This window comes from Lipomyces tetrasporus (genome assembly GCF_029532465.1).
Source record: "Lipomyces tetrasporus strain NRRL Y-64009 chromosome Unknown POJ06scaffold_2, whole genome shotgun sequence".
In the NCBI taxonomy this organism is placed as follows: domain Eukaryota; kingdom Fungi; phylum Ascomycota; class Lipomycetes; order Lipomycetales; family Lipomycetaceae; genus Lipomyces; species Lipomyces tetrasporus.
Genome location: NW_026611597.1, coordinates 1,539,564 through 1,564,954, shown reverse-complemented (window position 1 = coordinate 1,564,954; position 25,391 = coordinate 1,539,564). Strand labels below are relative to the sequence as shown.

The 25,391-nt window shown below is 46.0% G+C and overlaps 15 protein-coding genes across 15 annotated transcripts; 7 read left to right on the top strand and 8 right to left on the bottom strand.

The window, feature by feature from the left end:
* Positions 1-81: 81 nt before the first annotated feature.
* On the top strand, positions 82-739 carry POJ06DRAFT_60919 (uncharacterized protein). The gene is made up of 4 exons (XM_056191269.1): positions 82-306; positions 366-470; positions 531-609; positions 666-739. The coding sequence occupies exons 1-4, from the start codon at positions 280-282 to the stop codon at positions 719-721; spliced, it is 267 nt and encodes an 88-aa protein (XP_056046462.1). The 5' UTR covers positions 82-279; the 3' UTR covers positions 722-739.
* Positions 740-978: 239 nt separating this feature from the next.
* On the bottom strand, positions 979-1,996 carry POJ06DRAFT_265871 (uncharacterized protein; the record flags this gene model as incomplete). Its single annotated transcript, XM_056189109.1, has 5 exons — positions 979-1,115; positions 1,175-1,330; positions 1,387-1,626; positions 1,676-1,837; positions 1,888-1,996. 5 exons carry the CDS (start codon positions 1,994-1,996, stop codon positions 979-981), a joined length of 804 nt encoding a protein of 267 aa, XP_056046461.1.
* Positions 1,997-2,155: 159 nt separating this feature from the next.
* Positions 2,156-4,373, bottom strand: POJ06DRAFT_246309 (EAP30/Vps36 family-domain-containing protein). Its single transcript, XM_056186774.1, has 2 exons — positions 4,033-4,373; positions 2,156-3,974 (listed from the first exon to the last, which is right to left on the bottom strand). Exons 1-2 carry the CDS (start codon positions 4,134-4,136, stop codon positions 2,333-2,335), a joined length of 1,746 nt encoding a protein of 581 aa, XP_056046460.1. The 5' UTR covers positions 4,137-4,373; the 3' UTR covers positions 2,156-2,332.
* A 200-nt stretch (positions 4,374-4,573) lies between these two features.
* Positions 4,574-5,059, top strand: POJ06DRAFT_246308 (uncharacterized protein). The gene has a single exon (XM_056186773.1). It carries the CDS (start codon positions 4,603-4,605, stop codon positions 4,834-4,836), a length of 234 nt encoding a protein of 77 aa, XP_056046459.1. The 5' UTR covers positions 4,574-4,602; the 3' UTR covers positions 4,837-5,059.
* A 474-nt stretch (positions 5,060-5,533) lies between these two features.
* POJ06DRAFT_192856 (EAP30/Vps36 family-domain-containing protein) lies at positions 5,534-7,527 on the top strand (the record flags this gene model as incomplete). Its single annotated transcript, XM_056184889.1, has 4 exons — positions 5,534-5,637; positions 5,698-6,748; positions 6,806-7,339; positions 7,393-7,527. 4 exons carry the CDS (start codon positions 5,534-5,536, stop codon positions 7,525-7,527), a joined length of 1,824 nt encoding a protein of 607 aa, XP_056046458.1.
* A 133-nt stretch (positions 7,528-7,660) lies between these two features.
* POJ06DRAFT_60884 (translation machinery-associated protein 16) lies at positions 7,661-8,796 on the bottom strand. Its single transcript, XM_056191268.1, has 4 exons — positions 8,515-8,796; positions 8,371-8,467; positions 8,177-8,310; positions 7,661-8,119 (listed from the first exon to the last, which is right to left on the bottom strand). The coding sequence occupies exons 1-4, from the start codon at positions 8,675-8,677 to the stop codon at positions 7,965-7,967; spliced, it is 549 nt and encodes a 182-aa protein (XP_056046457.1). The 5' UTR covers positions 8,678-8,796; the 3' UTR covers positions 7,661-7,964.
* A 10-nt stretch (positions 8,797-8,806) lies between these two features.
* POJ06DRAFT_60863 (uncharacterized protein) lies at positions 8,807-11,884 on the top strand. Its single transcript, XM_056191267.1, has 7 exons — positions 8,807-9,107; positions 9,159-9,306; positions 9,360-9,479; positions 9,538-10,191; positions 10,248-10,359; positions 10,417-10,471; positions 10,519-11,884. The coding sequence occupies exons 1-7, from the start codon at positions 9,095-9,097 to the stop codon at positions 11,772-11,774; spliced, it is 2,358 nt and encodes a 785-aa protein (XP_056046456.1). The 5' UTR covers positions 8,807-9,094; the 3' UTR covers positions 11,775-11,884.
* A 66-nt stretch (positions 11,885-11,950) lies between these two features.
* Positions 11,951-13,423, bottom strand: POJ06DRAFT_246295 (ubiquitin-conjugating enzyme/RWD-like protein). Its single transcript, XM_056186772.1, has 5 exons — positions 13,266-13,423; positions 12,880-12,925; positions 12,766-12,795; positions 12,625-12,702; positions 11,951-12,426 (listed from the first exon to the last, which is right to left on the bottom strand). The coding sequence occupies exons 1-5, from the start codon at positions 13,307-13,309 to the stop codon at positions 12,181-12,183; spliced, it is 444 nt and encodes a 147-aa protein (XP_056046455.1). The 5' UTR covers positions 13,310-13,423; the 3' UTR covers positions 11,951-12,180.
* A 153-nt stretch (positions 13,424-13,576) lies between these two features.
* Positions 13,577-15,710, bottom strand: POJ06DRAFT_219185 (proteasome regulatory subunit C-terminal-domain-containing protein). Its single transcript, XM_056185584.1, has 4 exons — positions 15,454-15,710; positions 14,918-15,377; positions 13,995-14,861; positions 13,577-13,941 (listed from the first exon to the last, which is right to left on the bottom strand). Exons 1-4 carry the CDS (start codon positions 15,569-15,571, stop codon positions 13,878-13,880), a joined length of 1,509 nt encoding a protein of 502 aa, XP_056046454.1. The 5' UTR covers positions 15,572-15,710; the 3' UTR covers positions 13,577-13,877.
* Positions 15,711-15,830: 120 nt separating this feature from the next.
* Positions 15,831-16,760, top strand: POJ06DRAFT_246291 (uncharacterized protein). Its single transcript, XM_056186771.1, has 4 exons — positions 15,831-16,232; positions 16,281-16,380; positions 16,430-16,588; positions 16,639-16,760. Exons 1-4 carry the CDS (start codon positions 15,895-15,897, stop codon positions 16,675-16,677), a joined length of 636 nt encoding a protein of 211 aa, XP_056046453.1. The 5' UTR covers positions 15,831-15,894; the 3' UTR covers positions 16,678-16,760.
* Positions 16,761-16,768: 8 nt separating this feature from the next.
* On the bottom strand, positions 16,769-17,474 carry POJ06DRAFT_265862 (endoplasmic reticulum-based factor for assembly of V-ATPase-domain-containing protein; the record flags this gene model as incomplete). The annotated part of the gene is made up of 2 exons (XM_056189108.1): positions 16,769-17,194; positions 17,247-17,474. 2 exons carry the CDS (start codon positions 17,472-17,474, stop codon positions 16,769-16,771), a joined length of 654 nt encoding a protein of 217 aa, XP_056046452.1.
* Positions 17,475-18,000: 526 nt separating this feature from the next.
* On the bottom strand, positions 18,001-19,491 carry POJ06DRAFT_246283 (WD40-repeat-containing domain protein). Its single transcript, XM_056186770.1, has 7 exons — positions 19,370-19,491; positions 19,278-19,314; positions 18,965-19,222; positions 18,723-18,883; positions 18,571-18,664; positions 18,289-18,475; positions 18,001-18,235 (listed from the first exon to the last, which is right to left on the bottom strand). Exons 1-7 carry the CDS (start codon positions 19,370-19,372, stop codon positions 18,046-18,048), a joined length of 930 nt encoding a protein of 309 aa, XP_056046451.1. The 5' UTR covers positions 19,373-19,491; the 3' UTR covers positions 18,001-18,045.
* Positions 19,492-20,440: 949 nt separating this feature from the next.
* On the top strand, positions 20,441-22,332 carry POJ06DRAFT_288130 (Carboxylesterase; the record flags this gene model as incomplete). Its single annotated transcript, XM_056190286.1, has 5 exons — positions 20,441-20,655; positions 20,716-20,844; positions 20,897-21,099; positions 21,151-21,290; positions 21,342-22,332. Coding segments are annotated over 5 exons (1,581 nt in total), but the record flags the coding sequence as incomplete, so codon positions are not given.
* POJ06DRAFT_60614 (uncharacterized protein) lies at positions 22,333-23,142 on the bottom strand. Its single transcript, XM_056191265.1, has one exon. It carries the CDS (start codon positions 23,009-23,011, stop codon positions 22,430-22,432), a length of 582 nt encoding a protein of 193 aa, XP_056046449.1. The 5' UTR covers positions 23,012-23,142; the 3' UTR covers positions 22,333-22,429.
* POJ06DRAFT_60615 (Septin-domain-containing protein) lies at positions 23,141-24,974 on the top strand. Its single transcript, XM_056191266.1, has 6 exons — positions 23,141-23,510; positions 23,634-23,762; positions 23,835-24,054; positions 24,125-24,338; positions 24,390-24,486; positions 24,546-24,974. The coding sequence occupies exons 1-6, from the start codon at positions 23,390-23,392 to the stop codon at positions 24,818-24,820; spliced, it is 1,056 nt and encodes a 351-aa protein (XP_056046448.1). The 5' UTR covers positions 23,141-23,389; the 3' UTR covers positions 24,821-24,974.
* Positions 24,975-25,391: the final 417 nt, after the last annotated feature.

Here is a 25,391-nt window from a genome sequence, read left to right as displayed (position 1 = left end):
ATAACCCCGAGGATGATTTTATTTTATGTAGTGTGTTCGATTCTCGGTGACTTGTGTGGCTTTCTAACAATTTAGTACCACAATTGCCACGCGAGATATCTGCGAGTCGAGTGCGACGAAAAGTCCTCCACCACGGGATAGACCTAGGGATCACCACGCAACTCTCCACATTCCAATAGAATTTTGGCCGTCAGTCTCGCCCGTACATTTATAATTGCACAAACAACAAATTACAAAGGTTAAACTGATTCCGAATAAACAAATCTAATTGCAGCAAAAATGTCTGGCCGCCGGAGACAACAGGTGGTAAGTGGACTCCATTAACAGATGGTGTCTATAGCCGAAGCTGATCTGATATGACACAGATGCTTCCACCCATCAACTTCATCTTCAAGCTCCTTCAACAGCAGTCTCTTGTTCAAATTTGGCTATACGAGCAAGTTGAAACGCGGCTTGAGGGTAAAATTAGAGTGAGATCCGATCTTCGATATAATGACCAGTTTTGTGACCCACGGACTAATCTGAAGTAGGGCTTTGATGAGTTTATGAACTTGGTCGTGGATGACGCCATTGAAATTAGCGAGAAGAACAATTCGAGGAGATCCTTAGGTTTGTCTTCCAGTTTGCAGATGAAATATCCGTGATGTACTAACCCTTACGACAAGGCAGGATACTACTGAAAGGAGACAATATCACGCTAATTTCAAGTGTTGAAACTTAGAGAAGAGAGTTATGTCAATAACGGATCACAATAATTTACATTTCGTTGTGCTCCACCGAATCGGCTGTAAGATAGTTGCAATGTGTTTTCAGAAGATGGTTGCGACATCCAAGCATACCAGCCAAAGTTTGTATACCATTTGATATGCAACTTGAATAGAAGCGTATCTTCATTTTTTTCATTGACGGCATGGAAGGATGATACGACGCCAAGCACGAAATACCTTTACATACGAGTGTTCATTATCTACGCACTAACTAGACATCACCCCTGCGATATATTTCCTCACCCACTATTACGGCATCTAAAACTTCGTCATGTTCTTCCATGGGTAGTTCCATATATCCGTCAATTTCGTGAGGCTGTACGATTTGTTTCTCTAATGATACTCCAACTAATGGCTGTCAGCAATACCCCTTATCCAACCACCCGCATAATAAAATAGCAACCTACCCATAGTTGGTCTAGAACTTCCATAATACTGAGACCATACTCGGTGTAGTCGTATGAAATTGTCGTAGAATCCTTTTCCTCTTCCAAGTCGAGCACAAGACTTTGTGAATCCAAGACCCGGGACGATAATTAGATCCAGTCCGCCGACGTCAAATGCTACGACACTCATCAACAATTTTGACGCAATACGATTGCTAGTCACCAAAGCTCACCATCTTCGCGTTCGGCTGGCGTCGGCTCTCTAATCGCAAGCGCATTTGCCTCGGGGTCATCTATGACCAAGCTCTTTACGGACTCTATGTCTGGCATATGCAACATACTTATAGACAAGAATGGAAAATAATCAGATTCTTGCTTGTTTTCCAGTCTCCTCTGTGCTAATTGCAATATTCGCTGCTGGTCTGACGGCAGAAATATTGTTGGAACAATACAAGGTAAGAAGATATATTTGTCTGGATATCATTAGAAGTGACCACTATAATAAATTAACCTTAAGCATACTGTCTTCAAACAGATTTCGTATCAGCAGATCTGTCCGAACTTCCACGATCTTTTCACTGCCTGTCGGAATAGCGTCAGGTACGTCCATATGCAAGTAAACACCTATCTTGCGTGCCCCTTGATACTCCGGTAACATTCTGATAGTGTTCGCTATGCTTGTGGCTAGTAACCGTCAGACATATTCTTCCCTTTACATTCTAGCTGGCGCATACATTGCGATATTATACTCTCATCTGTTGTCAATTTCAGTCGCTCTACAATCTTCTGTCTTAGTTTCTTTTTGGCAGACGCAATCGCTGCATTTCCAACCGACATAGACATATTCGGTTCTTATCATTTGCGATCAGATGCTTGAATGCTACTGGACACGATTAGCGATATCATACTGCGGCCTCGCGACATCTAATTTCGTTGCCTATTTCTATGGCGGATGCAGAGACTAGATACTGCAGCCATAGTAATGGAGGGATAGGGTATGATCGCAATATTACGGGAAGAAATTCAATTTATACATAACCTAACTTAGGACATCGAATTTTTTCATGGGTTTCAATTTTAAGTGTTTCATGATACTCCCAAGTCCCAACAACGTGTATGCTAAATATCTGCCTCACCAACTACAGCACAAATATGAAACAGAAATCTTGCGTGCTATTACTACCGTTCATGAAACACTTCCAACTTCCAGGTCCACTGGAACGTACTAATCAGATTCTCATAGAATCGAGTACCTTCCACCGAAGAATCTCGAGCAAGCTTTCCACTAACTTCTGCAGTTTCTAATTCCTCGAGAGCGATCGTAACGCTCCACCCAAAACGCTGATTCACGTCCTGTGCTGTAACGCCTAGAGATATTCCTCGCTCACGAGAAGTCTTCGTGATCCAATCCATAAGCATGCTATTCACCGCGTCATCAGAATAATACGCTTCTTGAACGACAATAACTCCTCTTCTAAACTTCCGTAACCGAAATGGCAAACGCAATTTCTCGAAAATAGAACATGCTTTGTAGAAATCTTTTGGTGAGATCAAGGAAAGGCCACGGGCACGATTGTACAGAGCATATAGGTCAAATAAAGTCAGAATCCCACCTTCTCTCACTAAAACACCGCTATCTAAAAATTCAGCCAATTGACGCGCCAATTCAGCATAGAAAGTTTCATCTCCACTGCCAGCCATTTCACGCATGACGATCGGAGACGATAGGGACAAAGCTTCCGACGATTGCAACAGAGCCGTACGAGCCTCTGCCGGCACACCCGGGGCATTAGATAGTCGCATTGCAAAAGACTCAGCCAAGGATACCATTTCCTTCGCCTTCCGCATGAGCGACTCCAAATCAGTCAACGAGTGCATAAGTTCCACGTTACGTTGACGTTCCCTTACACTCTGGGTTTCCAACCCATGAATTCCGAGCTTAGGAAGACTTTGAGCTGATGTCCTGCTATGCTTGTCCTGCGTGGCACCAGCAGTACCTTTTCGTCGAGTCTTGCGCTCCCATATCCTGTCCTGCAAAACAATTTTCAACTTGTCCAAGAACATCTTTTCACCACCAGCTCTGAAACTTATTTTAATATGGTCAACGTCGTCATCGTTGTATCGCACACCAGGCGGCGTGGGCGAAGGTGGATATCGTTCGTCAATGACCAAGTCATTCATCGCATTGTCAAGCAACACCGGCGGTAAATTTTTGGAAATTAATGTGGCGCCACACATTTCACATTGAAGTAGAGACGGGTGATTGACAAATGTACAACGTGGACAGGAAAACCCGACCTCATCTTCCACGCCAGCTGGCAGAGGTACAGCGTAGACGTGTGCGACCTTACTGGCTTCCGCTCTAGCTTCCTTCGCTTGTTCGATCACTGAAATTGCTGGCCGGATCCCACAGGTAAGACACGGAGGCAGGGTGCCATCGATGTCCGCATATTTCATAGAATTAGAAAATGAGCATATGGGACATATCCAGCTAAAAGAAGCATTTGGATCAGGACTATGGGACCGAGAAATTGTTGGCGATGCTCCTAAATCCAATGACTGTGCTTGCAGAGCGGCCACCAGAGGGGAGATCGGACTAGTGGAAGATAATGCTGGTGGCGTGGACGGCGATGATTGAGGCAGCAGATAAAGAGATACCTTTGGCGACGATCTTAGCAAGCCAGGATAAAACTGAATTCTATTCACTTGTGATAGTTCGATTGCCACGGAGTGAGTGGCAGGTCGAACATTGTCCACGTAGCAGACTCGGTGGGTGGTTAAGTAAACTCTGCCATCTTGATATCCTTCTAGCTTAAGGCGTCTAAACCAGCGAGTTCAGTCAGATATACCGCATCTATATAACTAGCTATACTGCCTACCCGTCATATAAGCCAACACCATCTTGAACCAAGATGTCCACTTCATTCGGAAGTAGAACAGGACGGCGCGCCGACGTAAGGTCGATCTGACGCCAGAAATACATTCATTCAGTCACCAATTTAGTCGTTTGTCAATATAACAGTAGTTTCGCATCGTTTAAATAGGACTATCGTCCAGTCGGCTTGACAAGCTACTGATCGTATTATCAGCACAGCCTTTTCATGCTAGGTTTAAGCCTTACAATAATCGCTTGCAAGCTGACTTAAAGGCGCCACACTACGGTACTCCACACCAGATGTGGCGGTGCTCGCTGCTGGGCCAACGTTTGTTGCAATTCTCCATAACTTATAGCAATCAAATATTGGCCGTGGACGCGACGAATATTAAAAAAGCGAATTGATGCTATCATATTTCTGGCTGTCATGTCTTAACAAAGATTTCTCTTTACTACGAATGCCATTCGACGTCATTCCAGATCTTAATTAGCAGGTGCTAACCTCGCACAGTGTGAGCTGGTTGCCACCTAAATTTTGCACCAAAGCCCAAAGCAATAACCGCAACAATAACGGATGAGACAACGTAGCTCACTGCAGCAAATAAGAATCAATCTCGGGATCCGTCCCCTATTGACGGTTCACTCAACAATGATTCTTTGTGTCGTACTCCCCGGCAAGCACTTAAGGAGACGCCACAGCCGCGCGGAGCTCATCTCATCGTCAGTTTTTGACATATTTTACATGCTCTTATCTTCACTCAACATCCCCGTTAACTTTATCCTCGTCTTTTATTTGTTTGTATTTTAGGTGCTCGGATCTGCTTGTGAGTTACCGGTACATCCAATGCCACCTCCGAGTAGTTGCGCATTGGATCACCGAGTTTGCAGGCCACCTGATTGCCCTTCAGGCGCCCGCACCACAACTATTTGCGGACAGGCCAATTGGACGCTCGGAAGTTGCGTAGCTGTCTGCTGGGAATCGTAGGATAACGATGAATTTGGATTTTCCCTATGTTCGCTGTGATTCTACTTCTGTTCCTGGCGCTGTTGGAAGCCAGTAGGCTAGAGCCTTGTAGAGGCAGTCCGTTGCTCTTTAGCCACAACACTGAGATTAGGGCTCTCAAGATGGATCGGGGCGTGGTGATAAAACAGAATCCCGTGCTACGTGCTGGGCGGACAAGATGGACAAAAACTAAAAATGACATTAAAGCCCATTTATGACGAGAAAGATATAGAGATAATCCAAAAACGAGGAATACTACCGTGTCTCTCAGGCAGCATACGGATCCTTCGACGACACAGATATCTGTTCTCCGAGATTACCAAAGCCACTCCCTCCGTTAAGGTTTAGTAATCTTCGGAACTCAATTCTGCAGCGGTACACTTTCCCGCCGATATCTGTCATATTGTGCACAGTGCCGTCTTTCATAAATAGTTGATGAAAAATCTGTCGGAGCAGAAGATCGAGGCAACTGGATCGGGCGAGACCAATTGAGCACGCTGCTATGCGGTTTTGGAGTCCTATTGACCTGACGGCGGCTTACCGTCCAGTGCTATTCGTCGATGAGACTGACATCCTAGTCCAGAATTCTGTCGGAATCTATGAAGAGTATGTGCAATTTTGCAAATGGGCACAATTTTACTGGAATTTTCTTTGCTAATGTCTCAGACGAGTGAGACTGCCAGGGTATCAGAATGGACGATTGTATCTTACATCGCACCGGATATGCTATGTCGACATTGCATCTCCGTTGACAAACTCCGTTGCAGTTAATCTCCCAGACGTAAGGACTATTCAATATACTGCAGGCTTCTTGAAGTCGTCGCCCAAAATCACCTTTCACTTTGCAGACACGCTGTCTTCCACGTCGTCGCCTGTCTCTCCTTCATCAGCCAATGGTACACCACAGTCAAGATCTCCCAGCGAATCTACCGTATCTCTACCGAATTTATCGAAGAATTTTGGAGCTGTAAGTCCCAAACAATCCACAGGTGGGTTGATATCTATGATCTCATGGATATGCCCCATTTGCTCACATTCAAATAATCTCCCGCCCAATTACCGAGCTAGCATATCACCTATTCCACCATGCACTACCTGTGGTGTCAAGCCACCCGAATCTGTTATTCAAAACGCGTTAGCCGAAACCGCGACCAATAGGGTGACTCGGTCACTTGCAAATGATGACAGTTCGTCGACATCATCTGGCGCGGACCTAGATGAACGCGCGTGTCCGAAATGCACCTTCCTGAACAATTCAGCAATGCGGTTTTGTGAGATATGCGGTGCACGGTTGCGAACTACTGCATTTAATCCCTCGGATTACATTCTTAACAAAAATATCGCAACCAAAGAGTCGTATCTTCCCTTCACAATAGGACGCGGCTCGCAGTCGTCAGGATTCGGAGTTGAAGCGCAACTTCCTACGTTCGTTAAGATTAGTTTTCGGGATGGGGGGGACAAAGCATTTTATGAAAAGACCAAAGAGGTTTTAACGGAACGCACTTGGCTAAAGAACTTGGCCAGAGCAAAACAAATGGAACCGACGATTACCATTACGAAGAATCCTGAGCCTCAGCCCTCAAATGAGGGACCTATTACTCCCAGTTTTGGAATTAATGGACTGCAACGAATGGTGGAACGAGAGCGTATGCGTAATCAGGACTTAATGAGCTCGTTGGACGACTTACATAGTCTCATGAAGAAGGCTAGAGATATGGTAAGTTCTACGGTGCAGAGAAACTTGGATTTGCACTAATATAATACCGCACTACAGGTGTCTCTTGCGGAAGGCTTTGCTATAAGGTTGGCTGCTTCTCCTGGTGTTCCGGATGAAGCGCGACGGGCGTTAAGGGAGTCTTCACAAGCTCTGAGCCTGTCATCTCCGATAGTTACCAAACAGATGGCAGGAGGCGGAAGCGACCAGATATATTACAGCGAGCTCGCTCGTCAGCTTGCCGAATTTCTTGACAATGGCGTGCTTAAAAGTGAGGGCGGCATTGCCACGCTGTTTGACGTGTTTGCATTGTACAATAGAGCCCGCGGAATCTCGCTGATTTCTCCCAAGGATCTGTATAGTGCATGCTCTACTTTTGAGAAACTAGGTCTGCCATTTAGGATGCGGCGGTTTAAGAGTGGTCTGACAGTTGTCCAAGAGGCGCTGAAGAATGATGATATTACGATTCGGACGCTGGTTGACTGGATCAAGACAGCGGAGAACAAGCAGTACGGAGAGGATAATGGCGTCACGGCTCAGGACGTTAGCCAGCAATTCGGATGGAGTGTTGGAGTTTGTGTCGAGGAGTTAGAGGTACGTCGATGCTGCTAAGTCCACTGCTGGGTAATTACTGACCTCTGCGACAGACAGCACAGGAGCAAGGTAAGCTATGTTCAGATGCAGTCGTTGAAGGAACAAGGTATTTCGTAAATATGATAGGAGAAGCTTCTTGGGATTGGAAATACGAGTTATTCAAGGCCGTTGAAAAGAGAGATATTTGACTGCATGATGCAGAATAGGTAAAGGGCGAATGGGAAGTGGCACGGATACTCAAATTGAGTCGAAGTTTCCGACCACATCATCGCCCATATTGTTTAGTAACGGGGATCGCAATTCATCTAAGGCGTTATAGAAATAGACATCATAGCATTGTAGAATATAGGCATTGTTCAATGGTGTTGCATGTATGGCGGGAGTTTGGGCTATTGAGTGTTACAGTGTTGCTGATTGAGAACCGATTAGGCATATGGAGAAGTGTAGTTTGGACAAGGCATTAGGAGTAAACTTAGCACAATCGACATCAGCGCTCTCCACTCTGGAGTGCATTCCGTGCAACATACGCAATTGAAGATACACCTCCTGGCCGGCCGTTGCTACCGATTTTTGATGCTACTATACAAGTAAAATACAAATCCTATTTTAGACGGCCAGTCTGTCACTAGGCGAGCCTATCCATATCATCGTCTTGACGTGGCATTTGTAGCCCGCCTTCCTTGGCGATTCGGATGAATTTCAAAAGACCGATACCGCTGTGCTCCAAATTCCATTCTCTAAATAGTTTCACAGTTTGCTTATCAAGCAAGTCTGGCATATCTGCGTTCACGTCAGTTTTGATGTTGCTGTTCAAGTAGTGAACACGAGGGCACTTACAAAAGCCTGTGCTGAATTCTGACACCTCGAAATCCCTTCTCGTTTGTAGGGCATCTTGCCTTGCAGACGCAGGCCGTCCAGGTCGTCTAGTGGACTTTAATTGCTCCAATTCTGCATCATCTCGACTGATAAATCTGACATGCAGTTCGTTAATACGCTACTGATGGACTATATTGAGAAATTATTCTGCTCACTCTTGTATTATTATTTTGATTTCATCTTCAGTAAATACTTCCTTCGTCATGTTTTGTGGTCTATCAACGGCCGCTCTGATAAATTTCATCCTTAAAACTACTCAAGTAAGCATAAACAGTGCGCAAAGATAATTCAATAATTACCTTGCGCATCTCTCGTCATCTCACGTTCTTGTTTCCGTTTATTGATCTTTGCTTCTCGCAGGGACGCCTTGTTTAACTGCTTGAACTTTCGAGCCTTGGGATGCACTGCAGACCTCTTTTTGAGCTTTTGCTCTACCTTCTTCAGTGATTTCGCAATCGGCATGTCGAAATTCCGTTCCGCTTTTTACGGTGGCAATCGGACAAACTCCGGTCCTGTCGGGTATCTGTCTGACAAAGCTGCGGGCTTCGAAATCAAAAATTTCGTTCATGGGACATATGACGTGAATCTGCGGGAATCCAAACTTTAACAGGCGCGGCTCAATTAGCTGTACCTTGCTCCGACGCCTGTTAACGTGGCCAGGGGCTGTATCTATCGACGTTGCCCTGTCAACACCAGCAACAACATTGAGTTCAGATGTTCGGTCGCAATCGACTACTTGCTCCATAATCTGTGTTCTAGCACCTTGCTTCGCAATACATTGCGCGGGAATTTGGCCTGTGAGCGGGAGACTTCTTCGATATTTACAAGGATCACGAGCGCAGCGGCCGTCGATAGAATCAGGGTGGAATATTCTGCGCAATGGGAATCTCAGGTACGGTGAATTTTCGACTTTCTAACTCACATCACTAAAGTGGATCTCTAGGTCTCCTGCCTATGCTGAAATCTATTCAGCAGCCGGCACATGTAAAGGAGTTTGCTGGCCAAGTTATTGCCGTTGACGCGTATGTGTGGTTGCACCGAGGCGCCATTGCCTGCGCAGCAGACTTAGCATTTGGCAATCATACTCGAAAGTTCGCCTCCTGTACTCACTCTGAAACAGTTATGTATGAGCTAACCAAGTTAGATACGTCGATTATGCGATGCATCGTGTTAGGATGCTAAAATATTATGGTGTGAAGCCTTATATGGTTTTTGACGGAGCCAATCTCCCCAGCAAACAGCATACCGAGACGGATCGACGAATGTGGGTGGTTGGCAACGGATACGACCGGAAATTACAGTGCGAGTCTGACTTTATTTAGAACAAGAGAAGCAGCGCTGGAAGCGGCAATGAAACTACACAAGGCGGGCATGCGCAAAGAAGCTGATGATCATTTTCAAAAATGCATCGACATCACACCGACAATGGCTTCGCATCTTATAAAAGCCTTAGAAAGCGAGGGAGTTCCATATCTAGTGGCGCCTTATGAAGCGGACGCACAAATGGTTTATCTGGAAAAGACGAGATTAGTGTCGGCCATTATTTCAGAGGATTCAGACCTCCTTGTATTTGGATGCAAACGCTTGCTGACGAAGCTCACTGATTATGGAGAATGCGTTTCTATCCGGCGGGAACGATTTAGTTCATGCACTGAAATTGACTTAACGTCATTTTCTGATGCGTTGTTTCGACACATGGCGATCTTTGCTGGTTGTGACTATACACCGGGTATTCCAAATATAGGATTGAGAAAGGCACACAGGTATTTACGTCGATATAAATCCGCAGATAGAGCGTTGAAGTTTATGCGGCTGGAGGGAAAAATCACAGTGCCACCCACTTTCATGGCGGATTTTGAAAGAGCAGATAAAACTTTTCAATATCAAAGAGTATATTGTCCGATTCAGATGAAAGTCGTAATGTGGAATGAACCTGAAGATCCATTACCGGAGCAGCTTGATTACTACATTGGCAGGTACGTCTTATTTCCGTCGAAATGACTTGATTTCGAAGCTGATCACTTCTCAACAGAGATATTGAGCCCGCTGTAGCAATAGCAATTGCTACCGGCAAGCTAGATCCGAATACGAAAGAGCCCATACCAGACGACTCTGGGATTAGAAGTATGAAAGAGGATGTTAACGTATGTCGTTCGCTTAATGTTACCGTAAGATAGTGCAGACTAACCTCGTTCTGTTAGGGCACCCCATTCAAGCAGATTCCCAGAGCAGGACAAACAATTACTGATTACTTCAGTATGTGCACCACCATTGGTCCCTATCGAGTCACTAATGATTTCTAGGACGGTCGCCAAACCACGGTCGTCATCCACTATGCGATATTACAAATTCTGCCGCTAGCGAAACTCCACCCACTACAAATTCTCGGAACACGACTCCTGCATGGGCAGCTGCGCTTGGAAGAAGAACCACTCCATGCTTTAACAAGCCGTCCCCGGAAGATCCTATTGCAAAACGGCTACGGATTCTCTCCCCGTCTATCAGCGAAAGTGACGGCATGGATAAGCCAGCGATTATGCACAGCCACTTTTTTCCGGCTCCGTCACGCGCTGTTCATCTGCCCTTAGCGAATCCGGACCGTCATCTGACTTCAGAGCACGAAGATATTGTTCATGAGGAGATGCGAGTCGTGGATATTCCAGCGGAGGATATCGCTAAGCCTGATGCCAAGTCGCCAGATACTCCACGGTTGTCAAGCAGTGACGAGCAAGTCAATCAGCAGTGCGACCACGCAAGTGAGCAGAAGCAAAATACGGGGGAAGATCAACAAGAGGCTACTCAAAAGGACATATGTGAATCAACGGTAGGCACCGAATCAACCAAATCGTTGCACTCAGATTCATTAGCAATGATGACGCCTCCTAGTGCTGACTTTAGATTAAGGCGCTCCAATCAGTTGCCATCGTCATTTTTTGCACCTAGACGGCAACCAGTACTCACTCCTCCGGACTCAACCATGAAGGCAGGCAAATCGTCATCTTCATCATCTAATTCATTTTCTACAGTATCTTCAGGTTCGTCTTTGAGCTCATGCTCAATGTCTGACTCCGTGTGTTCGCCTCTTCTGGAACGGAACCGATTTTTGCACTTCCGCGCTCACACTACATCTGAAGACACCATGGCATGTCCCAGCACGCCCATACAGCGTAGCATCACATCTTTTACCACAGCATCATACTTGGGGACTCCCACGCACGCACGGCGGCCAGTTATCAATTCAAACGGGATAGGCGTGTTCTCCCATGTTAAATCAAAAAAATCAAGGCAGGCGCTTCGTTCAATGCCGACGACACTCGACAACTCACAATTGAAGGCAACAATGTCAACTGAACTGCACAACTCAGTGCGAATTAGATCAGAAAACAGGGCCATCTATACTGGGAAGGTTGAGATCGATGAGGAGGACTACGAGATTGCATCTCAACCAGAGACAGAGTTTGACACAGCTGTATCCACACTGAGCGCTTCCGACATGCGAAACCGGACTTCATTCCAGGCATCATTACATAGATTCAGGAATGAAAATCGGAATTGCTAGTTAAGCAGGAAAATCCACCAAAGTGTAGTATAGTGATTATGTACTATCTATAGAGGATAGCAAGCAATGTTCGGATTTGTAAGGAGTTTATGCACACATAGAGAACGTATTTATAGAGGTCATGTGATTTAGCAATAGAGTCCATGTTGTACCATATGACGCTGTCATTGCAGCTAGGCGTTAGGGACAAGACATAATGGCAAATTATATTCGTTAATAATGGAGATATATAATAATATAAAATGTAACAATCGTAACATTGCAATTAGCAATATATATTTCAACTCAACGAATAATAACAAGACAATGGCACTGGAAAGAACTAAACACAGCAGTCCGGAAAGCATACAATGCAACAAACGTCATTTCTTTCAAAACCAAATCGTTAATTTTGTATTTGACGTTGTTACACAGCATACTTCCGCGTCCACTCTCTTGCCGTAGCTTCGTACTTGGCGCGGTCTGTCTTATAGACATGAGCAATTTCTGGCACCAAAGGATCATCTGGATTTGGGTCTGTCAACATCGAACAGATGGACAATAGGACTTTGGAAATTGTTAAAGCTGGCGACCACTGATCTCTTAAAATATCCAGACAAATGCTGCCGTTACTATTGATGTTCGGGTGGTAAATGCGGGTTGTGAAGCTAACCTGTAGTATAATACATTAGCGCGATCCAAAAATCGAGACCATGAAAGTACACCACGCAGTGCAGGATTGATAGATCATTGGACAATCTTCACCAACAAGATGTGTACGACAATATCTCCAAATCTACTGTGCACATCACACGTCTCGGTGATTCACACGTCCTATGCCCATATTCACCAAAACCAGAAGATCACTCACCTTTGGCGGCTTGAATGGATAATCTGTTGGAAAGTGAATCGACAGGAAGAAGACCCCGCCGGCATATGGACTGTCAGCCTAATTGCACTATTAGATTATCTGGCCGTATCCTCCATACCGCACGGTATCGAAAATACTTACAGGTCCCATTATAGTTGCTTGCCAGTGAAACTACAACGCGGCTTGTCAGAGTTGGTGATTCAAAGAATACATAATTTGAGCCATCTCAAAACGGGCTTGACATAACGAACATACCAGATCGTCTCCAATAGGCCCAGCGCTGCATGAAGAAGGGGGATCCCTATACAACATAGAATCAGTAACAATGATCGTGAGTCAGAACCCCATGCACATGTCGCAGTCCTCTTTCGTAGCCCAATACTGGAAAACGGCCGCAATTCCAAGTGCAAATACAAGACATTTGCACATGACCGATTGCAAACCCAACCTGTACAAATGGAACCCAAGTTCAAACGGACTGAACGGGATCTAACATATCAGCATTAAAGTCCATACTGACAAGTATAGTCATATCACCATTCAGTGAGAAAATCGGGGACTATTCGTGTGCTGAAGCAGAAAATTTCCAGCGCGTACAGTGGCACGCACATGGGGTTATATACAAATTACTTAATACCTACCTGCCGAGATCTGATAGTTCTTTGCTGATACGTTTAAGTGCCATTCTTTTATACTTCTATGCAGAATTGAAAACGAGATTTAGCCGCTGAACAAGTTTCAAGCAAGAATAGATGCTAAATGTGGATGTGCGGAAGGGAAACTGGAGGCAAAACGCAACAAACGAAAAGCCCCAGTGTCTAAGCAACTTCGAGGTTAGGGTAAAGTCTACATCCGGCCGCCACGGCCCGCGTAAGCACCGCCAAATCGTCCATCGGACGGAAGGGGCACAACCGTCTCGGCTCAGGGGTTGTTGCCACATTCCCGACTTCCATGGCGTTCGGTCCCCACCGCCTTTGTCTAGCGCTTACAGTATTTGCGCCATACTGTTTGAACCTTATACTCATGGTTGCTATCTTGTCTCTCTCACTCTTGAGAAACATATTCAGAAGTAATGGGTGAGCATTATTGATTCAGGTTCATCCCGAAGAGGGAGCCACGTTCTAGTCTACAAATCTAGGACGCGCCGCACAAACCCAGCATCTGTACAAGAACTCACAAAGTCGTAACGAATCAAAATACACGATAAGCATATATGTAAATAATATCGCCTACAATCTTCGCTCCTCTATCATTTACAATCCGTCGAAGTCGCCGTCCTCGTCTTCGATATCACCCTCTTGAATCTCAGATGCCAGTCTGTACCCAAAGTCAGTAACCTCTTTACCACTTAAACAGTTAAGCGAACTTACTCTTTCTCTCTTTCACGAGCTTCCTCGACATTCTTCAACTCCACGCGGTGCTGATTCATAGGATAACGCATTGCCTTAACACTTTCGTTATGCAAACTTATACAGAACTTGATACGCTCATGGAATGCCATATTTGGCTCTTGCGTTGAGTAAATATCGAGAATCTCCTTGCTCTGCATGAAACCTTTCTCATGGTCGATAGTAGCCTCAATAACGCCATCTCTAATGGCTTTCGCCACGATATACTCCGCGCTCTCTTCCGAATCGAGATGCAGTCTAATGCAAATGTCGCGAAGAGAAATCTTAGAGTACGATAAGCTCATCATACGGATACCAGTCTTGATGACGTTCTGGCGCAGACGGAGGATAAGCATGTATGTGCCATCCTTCTTGAACACCGCACCATACTTCTCGATTGCCTCAGAAAACTGAGGAACCTCGCCAATTCGAACAGCCTTCACGAGTTCCATGTAGGGCGACAGAGCTTTCTCATACATTGTCTCGCGGAACAATGATCGCTCGGGAATATCACCCATCAAAAGTTCAATGATAACCTTGAGCTTATGCGCCGCCTGTAAAAACCCGGCAGCGTAGGATGTCTGCGGAGCTTTGCGGATTGCACCGATCAAGCTCTCGTTGGCGGCACTATAATCCAGCTGAATCGCCTTGATCCGTCCCACGTAGTATAGGTATCTCGCAACAACGGACGTGGCGGCTGACTCAGGAAAGTCGGCCTTGAGGACTAGCTGATGAGCTTGGGAGATGGCCTGCGTATGGAGGTAATTGCGCAATAAAAGCGTCGTAAGCATGGCGCGCGTCTCAGTGTCGTGTCGTAGAGTGGAGGTACGGAGGACGGCGAGTAACAATCTGCAGCACGAGTCAGTAAATGCCCTGTTCGGAAGCATTAATCCAATGGCGCATACGGTCTAAGTTCTACGAGCTGTTTGTCCAATTCCTTTCCATGTGCATAATAGAACCACATCTTGGCGGCCAACGCATCCAAGGTCCGTCGATTGTAACCTCGAAGAATAGTGATCGCCTCATCATTGAATGAATTCAACTTGGCAATGTCGCCCTGGTCCAACAAAAATACTTGCAGCAGAACAAGAAGATAAATGTCAATTTCGGGAAGAACAGCAGGAGTCGAGCTACTAGATGAAGACTCATCGATTTCCATGCCAGACACCTCTTTGCCGAGATACTTCAAGATTAAGGCTGCCGATCTGTGAGATGGCGACGGGTACGCGGCATCCACAGCGTTGACAAGAATATCTGGTGTTAGGCGTCTTCGAAGATTACCTAGACCACGTAGCACTCGCATTGAAAATCTCGGCTCGAAATTGACAGCTGCTTTCTCCAGGAATCCAAAGTTCTGCTTGATATCTGCTCAGAAACGATGTCAGCATCAACGGGCCCCACAAGCTCTTGCAAGATTCCTCATCCCAATATTGCTACATACCATTCAGAACGAGAGAAGCGATCTCTTCTGGAGACTTCGGCTTCTCGACGGTATTCGCATCTGTCATCTTCTCATCCTTGATCTCCACCTTCGGTTCCTTGCTCTCTGGCGCCGGCATCACGAATCAAACCCTCTCTGACCTAAGTAATATGTGATGATGCAAGTAATCTGTACACAAGCTAGAGCAATTTCGTCGCAATCGCAGTTACCGCGTAAAGTGGATGATCAACAAAATGTCCGGTTAATAATGATGAGTGATCGCAAGACAGGTGCGAGCTGAAACTTACCATAGCGCGTTAAGCATATCTCAGCACGGGCTTACGTACACTTCAGTACGCTGTCTCGTCTCCCAGTCGTTCGCGTTAGGTGTAAACAAACCTACGGAATTGACGGTCCCGAACAACATTTAGTTAAAGTAAACAATTCCGCCGCCTGAACAAAATGGCAAATCTAGATAGTATCATATACTCACTAGCTGAATCGGCGGGGTCTTTATCAACACTTGACTTCTCGCGTGATGAGAATTTCACGAATGCGGTCTTGCAGCGAGTACATGTTACGTCCCTTATACGCGATGTCGATAACGAAGAACGACAGGTCCTCATGATTGATAGGAAAGACAAACGGATTATGTTACGGAACAGTGCGAATCTAGCAGAGTCTCGTATGGTTGCGAAAGAGAAGGGTGGTGTGACGCCATTAAAGACGAGGATCGAGGAAGGTTCGGAGATGGATATCGACGAGATATGTGAAGATTTAGAGCGCTTAGTTAAGATATAGTACGTGCTGCATGCTGTTTATTCGGTATCTGAGCTTACGATGTCTAGCCCATCCGCAGTTGAAATCGTCGACCGGATAAACTATTTCAAGGAGCGTGGACGCGCTCTGAAAGAAAGTGTTGACACCTATGAGCAGCTAGTCGACGAGGTGTGTATTATGCGTTGGATAACGTTGACGAATGTCTAACGATCGGTAGCGAAAAGCTCTTCTGAATACGCTGCATTTGACTACGAATGATCCGTACGGCACCGCGGGAACAGGAAGGTCTAACGCGGTAATCACGAGTAGTATGCTACAATCTGAACAGCGGGAAGTTGAGCAACTAGAAGCTCGTATAGCAGAAAAGCAAAATGACGTATGTCTACGATCCAGCTTCATGGCCGGAAGATACTAACTGTCCGTCAGTTAAAACACTTAGAACAAGAGTTACGGAACGAAAGGTGAGGCAACTGATGGGAAAGGCAAAATGTTTAGACAATGTACTGTAGGCTTATTTTGTTGCGTGGTAATGTACAATAGAACAATATATCTAACGTCAAACTGCTCTTTCTTTTTTCTCCAGTACTTGCCTTGTCGACGGGACAAATTCAACCGTGTTGATGACCTCCTTAACTTCCTTCTTCCACTTTTCTTTCTTCCTTGCATCGTCTATCCGCTGAATATAACCCGTATATAACGCAACCTCCGCAATTAGTACGACGACACCAGCAAACATACTGAGCAGTAACCGTTTTCCAGTATTAAGGCTGGAGCCACCCCATACCCACACTGCGAATGCCACGGACACCACGGAAAACATGATATTGATAATAACTGAGATCTGCTGCTTGATTTCTTTCTTCTCGAACGGTTCCAGAAACGACGATGAAAGTTCTGGAACGGCAGACGCAATCATTTCTTGGTACTCTTGTTCCTGAAGTCGGACTCTTAGTCTCTTCATTCGCGCGTCGAACTCGGGATCCTTTATATTTGTTAGCAACTGCTCAACCTTCTAATTAAACGTATGCACATACAGCTTTCTTCTCTGGCTTCGGAGGAATGTATATTTGAGTGCCGGCCAACAGCTTGGAGAATGTGTACTTATCGCACTTGAGTGCCAATGCCAGCTTCCCGAGCGTGTTGTGCGTGACAAATAACGATTCAGTTGAGATCGGCTTGGCATTGCTCTCGTCTGGTGATATTTTCTCGTTGAAGAGGACAACTGCCTCTGATATTAACTCCGTTTTCGTCAGTTTCACCATTACGTTTGGACCAGTCGGTGGTTTGTAGCGGGGATGGTTAAGCGTAAGCTGCTGGAGAGGAATCGTCATCACCACTTAGGGTTTACGACGCCCATTTGCAGTTCTTGGTGTGGGGTTTCTTCAAGATAATTGATAAAGGCTCACTGCAACTGCTCAAACCACAGAGAGTAACTACTTCCTATCATCTTGAATTCGCAGACTTGGAAATGAAGTAGGGAGGCCCAGCCACAGGCGTGCCCGCAAATTCACTGGGTGCCGGCACCCACTGCGACAGTGAAAGTCGACAATTATCTTTGCCATTTAATATTTCATCTTACAGGTGTTGCAAATATATTATTGTTGAGCCAGTTGCAATTTCGATGCCCCAAGTTGCACACGCGACAGATGCTGCATAAACGTGCAATTCAAAGAATTAGATATCATGTAATATGTATAATTCAGGATTTGAGAACTTTTCGGTGAGTGTATATACAGGCTAGGGAGCACAAGCAAGATGGTCCCACCCACCACGCCCCCAAAAGCAATTTACTTCTTATAATTATACATAGATCCGAAAGTACGTGTCTAGATCTTAGCCGCCAGTAGCCTCGCGATACCATCTGATGGTCTTGTCTATGCCCACACTGACAAATCCTTGAGGTCGCGCCGTACCTGCTGTCTTGGTCCACTTGACCGCCCATACCGCAGAGTCTGCTTCTGTCTGAGTAGCAACGCATTCGGTCTGTTCTATGGACCAGACTTTGAGTGACTTGTCAAATGACCTGTAGAAATGTGAGCGGATTGGCCCCAAACGGAAGCAGAACATAGATTATACCCGCTGAGAATATACTCGCCTGTAAAATTCCAATCGAGGGACATTATCCACCGTGAATGTCCAGATAAGTTAAAAACTTGCTCGCCAGAAGTAACATCATACACTGTAATAATATTGGAGTCGCCTCCAGCGGCCAGGAGTTTAGAAACAGGAGAAAACGCCACAGCACGCACGGCCTTGATATGGCCTAAAAAGTATGACGGAGTTAGTCGGTCAAGGTAGAGAGGAATATGCATGACTACCAAGCTCATGCATAAGTAAGTTAAACAATGGTGAACGTACCCGGAAGAGAATGCAACATACGCGCTGTTTCTGTACTGAAGATATAGAGTCCACCGTTCTCGTGTCCCGAAGCGATAAATCGACCGTCACTTGACTAGCATAACAAGAGATTAGCGACGGGCAGCCAGTAGTAGATTGGCTTAGGAACTCACGTAGTCTATTGCTAACCCTGAGCTCCCTTTGGTTTCAAGCTCACCACACTTCTCAAACTCCCCAGCGGCAGTGTTCCACACATTGATTTCACCATTGAGCGAAGTCGCTGCCAAAAATTCGCCGTCTGCTGAAAATCGGGCAGCCCAGTGAGCTGTTTTTGCTGGAGATGAGGCTGTCAGCTAGAGTACTCAAACATTCTGTACCAAGTTAAGTGTGAATTGACTAAGAAAGCAAAACATACGGTCACTTATGACGCCCCGACATGAGCCGTCCTGCAACGACCAGACTGATATCTCGCCATCGAATCCAACTGCGGCGACGAGTCCTGACTCCTTATTTGCACAGACGTGGTGAATGCCAAGTTTATGTGTAGTTTTAATTGTGAGAACTAGCTCATGGTCGTTTGAGACGGCATTCCAAAGCTTCAGAATACTGTTCCCGGATGATGTTATGGCGTATTCAGGAGTAGTCTCGACCGAGAATATATCTGCAGGATGTGCTTTGCCACAAATTAATCAGCAGCCAATAAATATGGAAGCAGGCTATAGACCAACCTTCTGGCGTGAGGCTGGTAGCAAAGTATTGCTTGCTCTAGGGTGACCCGTTAGCACACCGAACTAGACTAGATCACATGGACGGTACCGACCATTGAGCTGTCGGAGATAGAAAGAAGATGGCACAGACGCTAGAAGTGGTCCACTCGATCTAACAATCCTGCGTTAACTGTGGTCGGGCGGGATTGAACCTGTGTCCGTTGCTCGCGAACGCGAAGAGTCTTACGTGCGGCTCAAGATGCGGTCTGGTTAAAACTTAAATACTGCTCACCAAACGCGGCGTTCCCTCCATTGCTATCCCCTTTAGGCAATGGCTGAACGTTGTTACTGTTCTTCTAGAACACGACTTTCCATAGCTGATTTACTGTAACGCCGTTCCTTCGTCGGCCGCATTTGAGCGAGCAAGTTGTGTCGCAACATTAGAGCGAAGCATAGAACGAAGGGTCGCTGAGAAGACGGTACCATCAGCTCGCAGGAATGGCAATGCCATTCCGTTTGCGAGGCATTCTGAATGATCTGACTGTATAATTCTTAGGCACCATGTCTCTATTACTCTGTAAAGCAGAGCTGAAGGTGAGCGCATAAGCGGTTAATGAGATTAAGGAGATGTCATGGTTTTCCAACATGTGCGACATCCGACGCGTGCCTCCTGACATCTTGCTTGGGAATGCGCGCACTCACTGCGGAACCATTAGCTTCCGGACCTAGTCCCCTCTCCGCACCACTCGCTCTCATCACCTGCCGCGATTGCTTTCTGAATCTCTCATCTTCTAAGCATGGTCATGTGCAGCGCTTTGTTCATTTCTCGTCCAATTACACGCGCCTGTCGCGATCCCTTAGATGTTTGCCCACCGTCACAGTCTGCCTTTCGAGCCACTGGCGTTCCGTCTAGGTGGTTCGCTTGGCTGATTCCGGCTTGCGGCAGTCTGTACGCTATGCAATTTGGATGTGTTTTCTGTAACGTTCTCTTGATCTGTGCCTCTTAGAACTCTGTTCGTCCTGTCTCGAACGCCCTGATTATGGTCGTCATGCTGTGCTTTATGTCTGCAATATAAGACACACAACCCGCATCTGTAGTAACTGGGTGAAAGATATCGTCCTGACGTCCCTGGCGGTCTAGTTCTCGGCCGTTAGTAGTCCACATGCGGTCTTTCTTCGTCTCAAGTTACTGTGTTCTAGCCGCCACTTGTGCGAGATACGTTGCCGGCTATAGTTGTGACTGCTCAGGCTCTTGCATTGCGTCCACGACCACTGGAACTTACCTGGGTGTCCAAGACCCTGAAGGCGTACACTTTCTCAGCCTCCGCTATGCGAAGCCACCTGTCGACAGTCTACGATTCGCGGACCCTGTCCCATTTGTCCCTGAGCAAAACGTGACGTGAATTTCCCAATTTCGGAACGTTAGCCCTCCTTTCACTGGCTAATAATCCTGCAATAGATATGACGCCTCCTCGTTGCCTCCATTTTGCATTCAATACACAACTTATCAATCCGAAGACTGTCTGTTTCTCAACATTTTCCTTCCTGGCTATTATGGTCAGGAAACTCCCCTGCCTGTAATGTTCTGGTATGCTGCCCTAGTTTGACTCGACGACTTACGCCATGTCTAACCCTGCCAGGATACATGGCGGATCCATATTAGTGGGTGGCACCGCAGATCCGACCATCTACGGCGCGAAATTAGCTAAAGCGAAGAATATGATCGTTGTTACTGTTCAGTACCGGCTAGGACTACTCGGGCTCTTTGACGATGGGTCTAACACAAACTTTGCTGTCAAGGATTTGATTCTAGCACTGAAATGGGTGAAGGACAACATCGCAAGTAAGCGGCGTCTTTTACCGCCTAGTACGACTCTTCTCATTGAATTTGTAGATTTCAATGGCGATCCATCTCTGATTGCAATTGCTGGGCAGAGTTCTGGAGCTACCATGATCCGAGCATTGCTGTCTACGACTCAGACAGCTGGAATGTTCACTCGCGCTATCCTTATGTCTGATCCTATGGGTTACGGTGTAAGCAGGGAATCTGAATGGAAGGCGTTGATTTTATCTAAATCGTTCTAGTTTAACAAGCGTTCCACTTCTGTCAATCTCATCACCGGTATGATCTACAATGCAACTGGATGCTCCAATATCGCCTGCATGCGAAGCCTTTCCTTGACAGATATCCTGGCTGCTCAGGCCGCAGTTGTGTCGAACGGGCATGGCACCTACCCTGAGATCAATTACGCACAGCCGTTCAGCCCGGTTATTGACAGTACCCTAATTAAGAAAGATTTTTCCACTTACGTCGAGAAAGGAAACCTACCTATCCAGGTATCGATGATTGTGGGCACAGTGGCTGATGAAGGCAATTCACATGTTGAGGACATTCTTTCCTCGCCTGTTTCGGTTGCCTATTATCCGACTATTCTTGCGGAATTCCTTGGAGTGAAGCGTGCAGGTCTACTGCTTGCCACATCAGAGTTTGTACCTGATCCCGCGGTGGACGATTCCACCCGTTTGGAACTCGCTTTTGTTGGAAAGCTATTCTATTGGACATGCGCTGTCCAAAGATTGGCATTGTCATACGTCAACAACATGAGCAAGAAAGTTTATATTTATGAGACGGAGGTAGGAATTACCTATCCAGCCGATGCCAGTTTGGCGTTATGCCAAGGCAGTTATGTATGCCATGAAGCTGACATCGAACCTCTATTTGGGACTTACAACTCATCGGCTGTAACGAGTGCGCAGATTGCTGTCAGCCACGAGGTCCAGGAACGGTGGTACCATTTCATCAAGACTGGCGACCCGAATAGCGGTAGGTACACCTATTGGAAGCCACTGAAGTCGACCTTCAAGTTGAATCTTTTGAAAATCGGTAAATCAAAGGTTGCCAGTTCGCGTTATCCTCACAAATGCGGCTCTATATTTGGGAGATTGGTGAACTTTGATTATCAGTTGTACTCACAATAGTTTGAGCAATAAACCAGGACTGTGTACGAATAGTAATGCGGTTGACAAACCTATAGAAATTCTTTGTATGACTAGCACGTTCACGTTCTTATTTTAACTAACAGAATCATTCTTTATATTTACAAGTGCGATTTTGTGCCCAATGTGTCCCATTTATACTGGCCGTTAACATCCCAATCCTGCTAGCTTTCCAGCTAGTTTTCAAAATTTCTATTATTACGCAATTTCTCCCATTCAAACATTGGCGGTTTCCGCTTGCTGGTCTCCTCCTTATTCAGCTGCTTTAAGAATTCACCAGGATTCGGAACGTCTGATACGTTTCTTTTCTCATTCAATATCTCCAAGAAATCAGAGTCAATACTCTCCGGGACAGAGAGCTTCTCTCGGCTAAGTTGGCCTCTCTCGGCCTTCCAAACCTGCTTAATTTCTTCGTGGCACGGGGCGCAAACAGTATGGGCACGTTTCACTCTTCCACACGACGGGCATTCGTTGAGCGATTGCACTGGCTTGACGTGCTTATCAGTAGGCGCATAGCGTCTTTGCCGCCGCTTTCTTAGTGACGTTTTCTTCTTCGGAACGGCAAAAACAATGCCGAATGGATTGTTACCCAGCCCGAGGCCAAGGTCGGATGGCAGCGGTATGCGGAGAGCTATGGATGGAATAACGACGGCTGAAGGTGGCAACAGCAGTGACGAGAGTTCATTCAGTTGCAGTCGTGGAACCAGATTCCATATTCTGCTGGCCCATGGAGATGTAATTACATGCCGTGTCGCCATGGTCGGGTGTTTGTGCAGAAGATGAGGAACGTGACACGGAAAAATAGATGTCAAATTGCAAAAATCGTAAAATTTGGTTGGCCTACACTAAACCCTCAAAAAATGACCGGAGGCGCGCTTAACAACTTTGTGGTGCTAAGTGGATCGTTTAGTTTTTGTACCGTAAACGCGACAGTGCTATGGAAGCCGCAAGTCCAGGGTTAGCGTTGGCATCTTGACGACCCCTGGACAGAGACGCGTCCTTGAGGCCGCCTGGTCCGCAAAGCACGCAGTTGTTTGGATCCCACGATCCAGTCACTTTCCCAATACTTTGTTGCTCCGCATTTGATCATATTCTACTCGCCCAATTAATAGTGCTTTTTGATAAACAGTCGAATCATGGCTACTACCACTTTGGAGACCGTACAGCCTCGGAACTATGTCGGTTTTGATTCCATTACCAGTCAGATTGAGAAGAAGCTCTTGAAGAGAGGATTTCATTTCAATATCATGTGTGTAGGTAAGATATGTCACCTTTACTATAGTTTGGATTATTTTGTTCTGGCCGACGTGTATGCAACTTTTGTGTAATGGCCAAGAGATAGACAGGAGCCAGTATTCTAACGCGACCGTCTACATCTAGGGCAAACTGGTCTCGGCAAGTCCACTTTGATCAACACCATATTTGCTTCGCATTTGTTGGACAGCAAGGGAAGGCTGAGTCCCACCGAGCCCAGTCGACAAACGACTGAGATCCAGACTGTTTCACACAGTAAGTTCCACTCGGTTGCCTTAATAGGGCCAAACTTATCCTGGAACGCGGTCGACTAACGGCTACGGAAAGCTATTGAGGAGAACGGTGTCAGGCTTCACCTGAATATTGTCGACACGCCTGGGTACGGCGATAAAGTCAATAACGAGCGATGCTGGGAACCCATTGTGAAGTACATCAAGGATCAGCACTCGGCATACTTGCGAAAGGAACTAACCGCTCAACGTGACCGTTATATTCTTGATACACGTATTCACTGTTGTCTTTTTTTTATTCAGCCAACAGGTCATTCGTATGTAATTCTATTCATTTCGGCATGGTGTCACGTGCTGTTATTCTGAGACTAAAGGTTACGCGAACAGATTGAAGCCCATCGACATCATAATTCTCAAGAAGCTGATGGATATTTGCAACGTTGTTCCTGTTATTGCTAAGTCGGATGCCTTAACGATAGAGGAACAGGCTGCTTTTAAGGAGAGGATCAAAGAAGAGTTCGCGTTCCATCATATTAAGATGTATCCATATGACAACGAAATGCTCGATGAGGACGAGCGTGCAATGAACTCGCACATTAGAGTACGGATATTAGTGATTCCATATAAAGGAAATTCTAACTTTTTTGTATAGAACATGATTCCTTTCGCCGTCGTTGGGTCCGAGAAGGATATTGTGGTGGACGGCAAGATTGTCCGGGGCCGTAAGAGCCGATGGGGACTTATCAATGGTATATTCCTTCGTAGTTTCTGGTCTAAACTAGGTGACATGATGCTAACGTCTATGTAGTCGAAAATGAGAACCATTGTGAATTTATTTCTCTCCGGAATTTCCTTACTCGAACTCATTTGCAGGATCTGATCGACACCACGTCGCAGATACACTATGAAACATTTAGATCTAAGCAGCTCCTCGCCTTGAAGGAGAACAACAGTGCATCTTCAGAGCGTAGCCGACCTATTAGTCCGGCCTTTGGACCACCCCTTAGTGGTCCTGCTATGAATGAGTATCACCCTGGTCAGCAAACGCTAAGTCCCCGTGGAGTAGTACCCGCTGCACACTAAGCGGCGGTTCCGGTTAGCTTCTTTCGATAGAGGTCTCAGCTCTCGTCATAGTGGGGGGGATGATGACTGGTATCTAGTGGGAGCGCGTGTGTATGGAGCGTTATATTGTCTCCATGGACATTATTTGCTTTGATACAGTGTCTTTACAGCCAATTGAGATGTACCTTCTTTGATTGTATCATTAATGACTGATAGTGCTCGCTTTGTGTTATGTTTAGCTGTCAGCACCAAGATGGATATGAAATGTTCTATAGGATCACTATCCTGCAAGTGATAAAATAAGCCTCGCAAGTCCTTCTATCTAAGGATGAAATTTAAACCTTCCCAAGCCAGTGAGCTGGTCATGGATGACACGACTACCGTCATCAAAACCATTCCATGTCAGTATGTCAGTCATCGCTTCGACGTTCCTCCCGTCTTTGCGAGTGTGGCGTGTAGCAATTTCCATACTTGCATATGCAAATTAGCGCACCTCCGTTATTAAAGCAGATGAGCTGGCTCTTAAAGGCTGCCTATGTAATCGGCATCGCTCGAGGACCTTTGGGGTTTCGACGAATCCTGAAGATTGCGG